Source organism: Haliotis rubra, unplaced genomic scaffold (genome assembly GCF_003918875.1).
Source record: "Haliotis rubra isolate DU_JTF1 unplaced genomic scaffold, ASM391887v1 Scf94, whole genome shotgun sequence".
Classification (NCBI taxonomy): domain Eukaryota; kingdom Metazoa; phylum Mollusca; class Gastropoda; order Lepetellida; family Haliotidae; genus Haliotis; species Haliotis rubra.
In genome coordinates this window covers 722,155-734,562 of record NW_025767679.1, presented here as the reverse complement: position 1 = coordinate 734,562, position 12,408 = coordinate 722,155, and the positions used below count along the sequence as shown (strand labels likewise).

The 12,408-nt window shown below is 39.2% G+C and overlaps 1 protein-coding gene across 1 annotated transcript; it reads left to right on the top strand.

The window, feature by feature from the left end:
* Window positions 1-2,232: 2,232 nt before the first annotated feature.
* On the top strand, window positions 2,233-11,766 carry LOC124264735. The gene is made up of 6 exons (XM_046699506.1): window positions 2,233-2,316; window positions 4,308-5,504; window positions 5,852-5,974; window positions 6,756-9,454; window positions 10,541-10,871; window positions 11,321-11,766. The coding sequence occupies exons 2-6, from the start codon at window positions 4,598-4,600 to the stop codon at window positions 11,764-11,766; spliced, it is 4,506 nt and encodes a 1,501-aa protein (XP_046555462.1). The 5' UTR covers window positions 2,233-2,316; window positions 4,308-4,597.
* The last annotated feature ends 642 nt before the right edge of the window (window positions 11,767-12,408 follow it).

Here is a 12,408-nt window from a genome sequence, read left to right as displayed (position 1 = left end):
TTATAATGCCAAAATTTTAATGTGGTAACTTTTGACATGACGTGTAAATATATCACCAGTATGCAAATGGTAATACGTCTGAACAGAGGCATGTAGACAAACAACACTGTTATTGTATCAAATATCCCGTGTAGAAAATTGTTTTAAGGTCTTTTTCGAATATCACGGCCTGCCATAATAATAATAATAATAATAATAATAATGTGTCCATGTATATAGCGCCAAACTCCACACCAGGTATGCTAACAATGAATAGCACAGCACATTATTAACCCGGATAACCCAAGCTGTCTGTTAGGCGCTGGAAGGTTGCATGCTGTGCTCTACTATGATTGACTAATGAAGGGTTATATTCGTTGGGGTAAGAATATTGATTGTATCCGCGTTGTCTATTTTAAGAAGTACTTGGGGAAAACACACATGTCATTTCCTTGTTGATTATTTTTAAAAGCGTCTTTATATCTAGACCCAACCTCCAATGAAGATACATGAGAAACGTGGATATATATTCAACAGTAAATTTATAATGGTAATTCTTGTGCTCCTGGACGTTGTGTGAAACACCGTTATTCGGACCCTCGTTAATCCGAAAACCTAATTTTCACTCCCCAATCCTCCCCGGTCACTAACCAGAGCTGAGGTCACAAATCAGTTGAAGTTAAGCAACGTTGAGTCCTTGGATGGGTGAGCGTGTGTGACAGCTTTACTCCTGAGAGTTTCTAGGACTTCGGTCCTGCACCACAACGAAGCACACGTGATATATGTGGTCTCACCTTAGGCAAGTGAGTTTATTCCAAATTGCCTCTGTTCACCCAGCAGGAAAAGGGTACCCGGTGGGATAGGTCATGTGACTATTAACCTTCTGGCGCCTCACAGACAGTTTGGGTTATCCGTCGTTATAATGATCAGATTGTTTGGGCGCTTCGAGCATGCAGCATGCGTGGAGAAATGCCCATGATAAATGGACTAAAATTATTTTTATTATTACTAACCACTAACACTAATTATTTTTATGTCATTTCCTTGTTGCAGCATGCGTGGAGAAATGTGCATGATAAATGGACTAAAATTATTTTTATTATTACTAACCACTAACACTAATTATTTTTATGTCATTTCCTTGTTGCAGCATGCGTGGAGAAATGCCCATGATAAATGGACTAAAATTATTATTATATTATGCGTGGAGAAATGCCCATGATAAATGGACTAAAATTATTATTATGTCATTTCCTTGTTGCAGCATGCGTGGAGAAATGCCCATGATAAATGGACTAAAATTATTATTATGTCATTTCCTTTGTTGCAGCATGCGTGGAGAAATGCCCATGATAAATGGACTAAAATTATTATTATGTCATTTCCTTGTTGCAGCATGCGTGGAGAAATGCCCATGATAAATGGACTAAAATTATATTTTATGTCATTTCCTTGTTGCAGCATGCGTGGAGAAATGCCCATGATAAATGGACTAAAATTATTATTATGTCATTTCCTTGTTGCAGCATGCGTGGAGAAATGCCCATGATAAATGGACTAAAATTATTATGTCATTTCCTTGTTGCAGCATGCGTGGAGAAATGCCCATGATAAATGGACTAAAATTATTATTATGTCATTTCCTTGTTGCAGCATGCGTGGAGAAATGCCCATGATAAATGGACTAAAATTATTTTTATGTCATTTCCTTGTTGCAGCATGCGTGGAGAAATGCCCATGATAAATGGACTAAAATTATTATTATGTCATTTCCTTGTTGCAGCATGCGTGGAGAAATGCCCATGATAAATGGACTAAAATTATTATTATGTCATTTCCTTGTTGCAGCATGCGTGGAGAAATGCCCATGATAAATGGACTAAAATTATTTTTATGTCATTTCCTTGTTGCAACATGCACTAATTAATGCCCATTTATGTCAATCCTTGACTAAAATTATTATTAGCGTCTTTATATCTAGACCCAACCTCCAATGAAGATACATGAGAAACGTGGATATATATTCAACAGTTATTTAAAATTATTTTTATTATTACTAACCACTAACACTATCCATTTGTATGGAGCACTTGCATTATTTTGAATCGATGATACGATAATTCCGAAATGTGTTAATCCCGAGAATTTCGCAAGGAACGCACAGTCCGGTTTAACGGGGTTCATTTTTACCTCAACAGATCTTCTCATCCGGAGGGGTTATTTAAGTACATACAGGCAATATCGAAACCGAAAGTTGCCAGGATAGCCACTTTGAAGTAGGTCAGGTGTTGTTGTTGTGTGAAGATCGCAGTTTGCTGCGTTATATGGACACTGCAGGTAAAACATACATACAGTAAACATTGTACTGCTCCTAGAGACCGAATATCCTTAGTGTATGTCATCTACTATATGCGTGACTGGAGTACAGGGTCTGTGTAGCGACATATAGGTCACATGGTCCCTACCTGCCATATATACATGGGGAAAAGATATAAATAGGTCTGTCCATTTGTCTTAAGAATACCTTAGCGTACATACGTCAACAACAAAATGATCACAATTATGCCCTCATTATGACAATTACGTCACAAAAAGGCTGTAACGAAATTAAGTGCTTTACGTGTGAATTTCATCGTGTTATAGATTTTAAGATAAATGTATAAATTATAAAACAAGTTTAGATCTAAATGCCCCAAACTCTTGTAATCATTAGGTTAACTGACTTGCCGCCGATGTAACGAGGCTGCTAAGAGATTGTACATGCTATAACGGTATTTAAAGACGTTAGGTGACGTATCACAGTTTAAACTTTTATCCAATATGGACGCTTTGCTCGTACTTCCGCGTCTTATTGTCTCGCCTACAGCAGCGTTACACTTGCATGAACACCGGCTAAACATGTCACTTGAAGTCTGAAGTCTATTGCACAAAAGAAACGTAATACGTGTGTCATATTTTGTTGATGTTTGGTAAAATAACATGACTAAGGCGTATACTGAAATTATTTGAATACATACGGAATCAATATATTGATTTGACTTATTTGTTTATTTACTATTTCTTAGAGATGCCTTCGGATATGGTTAAATATCCATATCTCTGTAAATTATTCATTTAGAAATCTTACGTAATCAGTATGTTGGATTTTTTAATGCACTTGTTGTTTTTTTATATACAATGTTCATCAGTTTGATGATTTAATTTATATTTTTTTATCTATTTCATATTTTACATTGTCATTTGTTTTAAGGAAATTTTATTCAATCAATATTTTCAGTTATATTTGTTTATTTTCTTCTACTTACTAATTGTAGTCAGGTGAAATAAATCATCGATGCTACCTATTTAGCATAGTGTAGTTGACTACAATTCAAGAGAAAAAATATTCGAAGTTTCACTTGAAATGTGTATACGAAGGCATTATTCATATTAGTATGCTATTGTTTGTGTCAAGGATTGGATGTGTAGGGGTTGGGTGTTGGGATGGGGTGGGGCTGGGGGGTTGGGTCGGGGTGTCAGGATAGAACTGTGCTCCTTTCTTTTCTTTTTTCAAAGAAATGTAGCTTAATCCAGAATATCGGACTGTGTACTCGATGTGGCTAATATTTACGTTTAAATACTATAGTATACCTAGCCTTCTACTGCATATACTGTTTGTAATGTGTATTAGATGCAAATGCACTGATGCACGAAAATATTTGATCAATATTTTTAGAGTTACCGTTCCTTAATGTAATCGTTAACTGTGAGAAGCGTCAATAAAATATCCAATTTAGCGGTTACACAAAACCAAATATTAACCCATTGACTTAGATAAGTGACAAAAAATGAATACCTCAGCCTGATCCTACCCCAGTTCCGCACAAAATGTCACCTGATTGAAAATACCTATGGTCACATCTAGCATAAGGCATCATGTTAATAAAGCAGCACTAAATATTGAAAAATATGGCCAGTTTTAATTATTGATGGATGCACATTTGAAAAAACCCGCAAAATCTCCCATAAATCATCCAATCACAGCTGTCAGATGATTCAGTCTGCATTGAAAGATCGATACAACGAAAACTACTTGTTAAACTACGGATTTTGTTTTTGTGTAGTATTACCGATTCAATATAGTCTTAACCCATGCGTCACGTGTATCTATATAAGGTTAAGGGACATGTTTGAGGATAGTCTTTGCCGTTGTTTGTTGCATACATCCCACATGTATTAATTGTTGATTTAATAACGTTTGTACTTTGTAGTCCTTTCGTTGTATCGTTTATCTTATTTAATCAATATTTTCAATTTTTGATTGTATTTTGTTGATTGACTTCTTACAGCCTTCCTGTACAATAAGTCTCAAGATGACCGTGGTCTAGTTTAATCAGGACACCAAAGGCATCAACCTTCTATGGATCCATATACTCAGTCTGAGGAGGAGGATCCTAGTCAACACTCACCAGGAGACCAAAGGAATCAGCCTTCCATGGATCCATAAACTCAGTCTCAGGAAGATCCTGGTCAACAGCCACCAGGAGACCAAAGGCATCAACCTTCTGTGAATCCATGCAGTATATCTCAGGAAGATCCTGGTCAAAACTCACCAGGAGACCAAAGGCATCAAACCTCTATGGATCCATGCAGTATATCTCAGGAAGGCCCTGGTCAACACTCACCAGGAGACCAAAGGCATCAACCTTCTGTGGAACCATGCAGTAAATCTCAGGGAGATCCTGCTCAACACTCAGCAGGAGACCAAAGGCATCACCCCTCTATGAATCCATGCAGTAAATCTCAGGATGATCCTGGTCAACACTCACCAGGAGACCAAAGGCATCAACCTTCTGTGAATCCATGCAGTAAATCTCAGGAAGATCCTGGTCAACAGCCACCAGGAGACCAAAGGCATCAGCCTTATGTGGATCCATGTGCTAAGTCTCAGGAAGGCCCTGGTCAACACACATCAGTGGACCAAAACTGTCAGAATTCCATCTCTGCACACACAGCTAACCCGATAACATTGCCCGGACCAGGATGTACAGTCCAACAGACGTCTGGAGTGTATGAATATGATGCCGTTTTAGTATTTGCAAAAGACGATGAAGATCTTGCAATGAAAATACAAAGTGAGATGAATCAAAATATAGTGGTGGGTAATCAAAAAGCAAGAGTGTGTTTGGCTGATGAGCCTCAGTTCAGGGCATCTCTTATTGATAGACCAAGCCTCCTGGCAGAGAAGTGCAGGTTTATGTTCCTCATGCTCACTGTGAACACAAATTCAGATACATACACTTGTTTCGTCAAAAGCGAAGCTCTCGCAAGCACATGTCTGGCAAATAAACGTCGACACTTTGTGATACCACTGCATACCAAGAATACGAAGGATCGCGACTATGTTATACCTACTGGACTAGCAGATGTCGAAACATATGATTGGTTTATGCCTTTGGATCCGTGCCAGCGAAAGATTCAAGAACTATTTGAACATTGTGGACAAACTGAAGAACATTACTCAAAACGGCAGAGCACTGTGAACAGTAAGTGATCTTGAAATGTGGAATTGACCTCTCCCAGGGCAAATTAGTAATCCATATATCCCATTCTTGTCAAAACAGACTTATGAAATGTTTTATGTAGTGACTTGGTTGATATGTCATGGTGACATGATAACATAGATTGATGCTCATATCATCAACCGCTGTTTGTTTGCCTGGGTGACTATTATTGTTGGCACGATGAAGTGAAGCTTAAAAAACCATTCATCCACTGGGTATTTGTTAAGAACATGAAATCTGGATGGAATTCAGTTGTAGTAGATGTTACATAAGTAATTCATGGTAACATAATCTTTTTCCCCTGTAACATGGACTGTGACAATTTGCAGGGAAGATTATGCGTCAGAGAAGTAGGAATTCCCATGGAAAGAAAGAAAATGCCAATGAATTACAGAACACATCAGCACCTACCCGAGAGCCAGACTTGTCACCTGATTTGAAGAGGATCATTCGTAAGTATTAGGCACTTGATATAGTTGTGAAAGAACAATAATGTATGGAATGAACCGAATAGGAAAATGGAGTAGCGCACATTGCCGTGCGCACTTTGTTTTATTTCAATCGACGCTAAGTGGAGGATCGAGCTCACACTGCCAGTGAGGTAAACTAAGCATACTTGATGAAATGATGGTACCGAATCCTAAGAACCATGGAGGCGTGTAAGGGGTACCTTACCGTAATGACCGTAAAAAGGATCGGAAAGGGGCACCTTACCGTAATGGCCGTTAAAGGGGAGCCATGTGGGCCAGAGTTTAACATAACTGCAAGGTCTTTTCTGCCATTCTCCGCATCTGCCTCTTTGAAGTCGTCCACAACCTTCCCTCAATTCCAAGGTTTGCCAATGCAGTTTCCAAAACCTTGCAGTTATTTGATTCGTTGAGATTAATAGCAACCAAAATGTGATTATTGCGAGCCATTTGTGTTCTTTTGTCACATTCTGTCTTCATTGAAAACTACTAGAGCCAAACAATGATGTATATATTTGACTATACGAACTGTTCCTAATCAACCACATGCAATCTACAATGTTTCATATGTAAATAATAGATAAGTCATTAGAACTTAGAACACAAATCATAAGATTTTCACCAATATCGTAGAATGATTTCTTTAGATGTTCTATGGACGTTCTATATGTGACAGGTATACACGTATGTATCATAGTCTCTTAAATTACGCTTTAAAATGTTTTAATGTGTTTTATACCTCTCGGCTCGTCTATATTTACTACAGATCAGACAAACATGATTCTTCACGACTGGGAAGGGAAACTTTTCTACACCACTAAAGCTACTAGAGAAGCAAAGGACACGCTGATGACCGAAGGTTCTCTCTTCCTGGTGGGACGATCTGGAGATGGAAAAACATCAATGGTGTATCACATACTTACAGAGTTCAGGAAGGATAAGTCCACTTTTCAAGCATATATTGTCTATGAACCTGAAGACATGAAACATATACCTCCAGATAATTCCATCGTCTTTGTCGATGACATACTCGGTCGTTCTAGTTTCGCTTTCGCTCTTTTAGAGAAATGGAAATTATATTTCCGCCATTTGGCAGCCTACGTAGCAGAAGGACATATGTATTTCATTTCTACTTCTCGAGATTTCGTCAGAGATGAATGTGGAGGTTTCATTGATGACATCCCGCTGCTAAGCAATGTCATTGATACTACCTCAGAAGAAAACAGCTTGAGGACATACGAAAAGGAGGCCATGCTCACTGACTATTTAGATAGATATAAAGTCAAAATGACCGACACGGAAAGGAGTGCTACTGTTCGGGGCAGCCTAATTATTGGCTTTCCTCAGTGTTGTCAGTACTTTGTTACAAATCAGGAGGCTCAAAGCGCTGGTCATAAGTTCTTTTTGAATCCCTTTGTAATCTTAAGATCCCAAATAACAAAACTGAAAGAAACTGATAGACTTGCATACATGGTTCTTGTGTTGGCATTATTCAACAATGGTTGTGTATCAGCGAGAGCACTGGATCCATACAGCACAGAAAAGCCCCCAATGTTTCATACAGTTATGGAGGCCTGTGGAATACCTAGAGATACTCCTAAAAAAAATGTCAAATCAGCTGCGATCACGCTGGAAAGAAAGAAGTACCTCGTATACAACAAACAAGAGGGAACGTATGACTTCTACCACCAGTCACTTTATGATGCAGTCTGTCTTGTGTTTGGAGATGAAAGCGTAGAGAAGTTGCTAGAAATTGCACCTGCATCCTTTCTCGTTGAACACACATCAATTTTTGATAGCAGTCATGAAAACAGAAGAGACCGAATACAGATTCACAGAGAACATTACTATACATTTATCAACAGAATCATGGGAGACATCCAGACTAATAATTTCAAACTTTTTGAGCACAGAGCATTTACCGGGAAGGATTTTGTTGATGAGTTTTTTGAAAACACAGAACGTTCAGAGACCATACACAAACTACTCCACAGTGATGAGTCTGTGAAACATTTGATTACTGATCGAACATTATACCGTCTGACAGCAGCTAGCAAATGTCAACCTCTTTTACAACATTTGGTTACTCTCATGTGTAACACAGATAAAGAACAACAGAATCTACTTTTGCACGATGTTATGGAGGGTTCATGCAGTTCAGGCGACTTTGAACTATTTGACGATGTTTTGTCAAGAAACGTTACTCCTTGTAGCAAATGTGCTCTAGTGGCTGCGGAAAGTTCTATCGACAATCCATACATTATGAGGCTTTTGCAGAGACACATGCCACCTGAATTTGAAACCATGGAAACAGTTGTTGACATTTTGGTGGAAAAACAGAGACTACAAACACTAAAACATGTCACACCCCACGTGAACTGGAGCCATTTTAAAACACCGAAGCGGAAAAGAAAGCTGCTTCTATCAGCTTGCTCATCTGGCAAATTTGGAATGTTTCAACAACTTACAGGACCAAAATGTATTGGGGATCCTGAAAACAAAAATGAACTATTGATGACTGCAGTAGGTGGTGGAAGCAAAGATATTGTTAAGTGTCTGATAACGAAGGAAAACAAAGATCAGGTCGACAAAATGCAAAGATCAGTACTGCACCATGCGTGTTTGAAAGGGTCTGCAGATCTTTGCCAGTTCCTGTTATCACAGCAGGTAGATGAGTCCAGAATTGACAACACTGGCGCAACTGCCTTTCATTTGGCATGTAAAAACAGGGACAAGTCATTCATTGAACAACTATTAAGCATAGGCTTTTCAATCACAGTGACAAACATTCAAACAACGAAACAGCCTATCCAACTCTCACCTTTACATATGGCAGCCAAGAATGACAAAGGATGGCAGATGGTTCAATTACTGATAGAGAAAGGACCTACAGACGTAGACATGCTACACTTCCAGGATACTGATGGATTCACACCTATGCACATAGCAAGTCAACACTTTTATGGAAGCAGAATGATTCAGGAGCTCCTGAAACATAAGGCTGATCTCTCAGTCAGAGACAAACATGGCAGGAGTCCACTACACCATGCAGCAATGGAATGCATTTACAAAAATATTGAAGTTTTGTTAGACAGCCAAGCAGATGTAAATGCTAAGGATGCCAGCAGAAAGACACCTTTACATTATCTGGTGGCAAAAGAGATTCAAAATGAAGATGAAACTGAATCTCAGTCTGATTCTGTGAAACGTTTCCTGGAGAATGGAGCCGATGTAGTCAGTGTTGACAAGGATGGGAACTCCCCTATCCATGCTGCTGCAGTTTCCATTTCCAACAAGTCTTTTAAGCAACTGTTGGGAAGGTCAGGTGAAGTTCCCAACATGAACAGTGTGGGACTTACACCTCTACACTTGCTACTTGGACCAGATGCACCAGTGGAAAATGTGAAGCTGCTTGTTGAAACATATCCATCCCTGCTCGAGTCTGAAACTGAAAAAGGGAAATCTGTATTGCATGTTGCTTTTGAAAATCAAACTGGATATAACGTCATTCTCTATTTACTTCGGGAGAAATGCACTGATCATAGAGTGGATTGGGAACATATTGATGTCAAGAAGGTGTTCAGTAGGTTTACTTCAGAGCACATTCTTGATATTCTTCAATATGTAACCGAATCAATGACTCCTTCAGTAATGCCTAGTGTGATTCACGTGCTATGTGAAGCTCACTTACCAGATGCTAGATGGAGAATTGGGATGGAATTCGTGCACAGCAACACAACAGATGTTGATCTGGATGTTCAGGATTGTAAAGGCTCAACTGCACTGCACAAAGTGGCCGATTCACTTGTAAAAATGGATTTTCTTATTAAGAAGAAATGTAATGTCAATATTCCTGATCACAATGGCAATACACCACTTCATATTGCAGTTGAAAAAGGAAATGCAAGAGGTGCTGATTCTCTCCTTTCAGCTGGGGCAGATGTTTCAGCCCTGAATACAATGAATGAAACAGCATTACTAAAAGCAGCAAAGATGATTCCAAAATATGTCAAACACAGTTTACAATACCCGGTCTTATTAGAGTCCACTGAACATTTGATGGTGTTTTTGTTTAGCAATGACATTTCCCAAAGCTTTCTGTTCGGGTACCAACCAGTTGGGAAGTGTAGTGATGTAAACATCTCAAGAATAATATCCTCACTTGTTGGCAGTTCTTCCCCTGTTAATGTACCTGATAAATACGGAAATACAGCAGTTCACTACGCAGTGTTTGACATTAACATCCTGAAAAGGTTGGTATCTGCAAAAGCGAATCTGGAACAGAAGAACAATCAAGGAATGTCGTGCCTACATGTTGCATGTATGTCCAATGACAACACAGATGTTATAAATTATCTTCTCGACAATGGCATGTTTCCTTGTACTACTGATAGATTGCTGCCCGTCACCCCGTTACACATTGCCTTGTTATGCAAAATGAATGATCATAATGTGTTGAAGAAGCTTTATGATCACCTAGTTACATCCTCTCAAAGTAGCTATAAGGATTTGTGTCCGTATCTTCATGTATCAGCATGTTGTTCCTCAAAGGATGTTGTTCAGCTGTTTATCAATCTAGATAAGAACCAAATGTTCACACCGGACACATGTGGATATCTTCCAATACACCATGCTGTGGCTGCTGGTGATCTTGAGGTGGTCATGCTACTAGCTGAAGCCATGAAGACAGCCAAACATAGAAGTAGAATAGCAGTGGTCGCGGGGCAGTCTGCCCAGAACATAAAAGAGTCTGGGTCAAACATAAGTCAGTCAGTACATTTAGGACCTAAAACAACTGATGTTCGTGCAACGTCTTCGGAGTGTAAGAAACACCAAAAAATGAAAGATTTGCCTGAAGAAGATGATGATCAGTACGTACAAGGTAAACCTCAAGCAGCGGCGGATAGCCATGTTACTCAAGTTCAGAATCTGCAGGCTTTGATGTGTAGACTGAAATCTGTATGGAATTTGATTGTTGTTGCTGCCCAATACAGCAATGTTGCTATGATTGGTTTCTTATTACAGGAGGGATGGGGGTCAATCACTGTGACGAGAATGGCAACACACCCCTCCATGCTGCAGTGAAATCAGATAATCCTGAAAATGTTGAGTATTTGTTGGCAAAAGGGGCTAGCGTTGAGTGCTTCAACAGATATGGATTCACTCCTTTACACACTGTAGTACTGGAAGGGCCTGTGGATTACAAAATGTCAAAAACAATTATCCGTCTGTTACTTAACCATGGTGCATCTGTTACTTCCTGTACAGAGCATGGCAAACAGAACATGTTACACTTACTATGTAAAAACAAACTAATTTCCCTAATTGTAGGTCATGTTCAGATGTTCAACTTGGATGAAGATGAAGTCATTTCTGAGGTGATGAGAATCCCAAGATTACTTATATACAATGGCTGCGATGTGAATGCCACAGATTCACAAGGACAGACCCCACTCCACCTGGCCGCGAAAGCTAACAATGCTTGGTATGTGGACACCTTCCTTGATAATGGGGGATGCATTGATGCCCTAGACAACCACGGAAGGACACCCCTCCAACTAGCGTTAGAAAATAGAATTGATGATCTAATACCATGTTTTTCAACAGCTTTGTGTCTGGTGGAAAGAGGTGCCCATCCTCATGCAATTGTCCGCGGTGGTGCGACTCCACTGGATATCCTACTGAAATTGGGGACAAAAGAAGGAGTGCTAATGAATGAGGAGTTTAGACAGATATGCTATTTGCTGGGCATATGGGAAGAAGTAAAGGTACAGTAATGTCAGCTTCACATTCTTCTCTAACACGGGTCTCTGTACATTCTACACCGAAGCTGTTGAAAATGTACCTTTGATGCCAAAACTGACTTGAAAGGATTTGTTCCTAACATTGATAGACGCTTGAAACATGTTTGAGATTATTCCATTATTATTATTGTACACGGAATGAATTGCGAAATATATTGCATCGCTTTATGTGATCGAACCTGTGACCTGACGATGGACTGATATTTCGGTCAGGTTGAACCTGCTCAGGATCACTTTGACAATGGGAGAGGGACAACAGAGGACTCTGTCAAGGATTACTCATTCGTGCAAGCCCTTAACGTTGTGTGTCTGCGACACGTTCTGATTTTCAAACACGTTCTCGTCATCATTTTCTCTGAATGTTCTTTGCTAAAATACTTCATGAATTTTGACGATAAGTTTCAAAGACGTGAGAAATGGTAGCATGGAGGCTTATATAGATATTCTCCGAATCGTTGCTTTTTTTCTTTATTTGTTTCGTGTTTCAAACTGTTTTTGAAAGATTCGACTTCATAACCCGTCGGGCTAAATTACAGTCACCATGGTTTACATTCAAATGAGACAACTCACACTTTATATGTGGAGCCTATTTGAAAAATGTACATTCAAATTGAT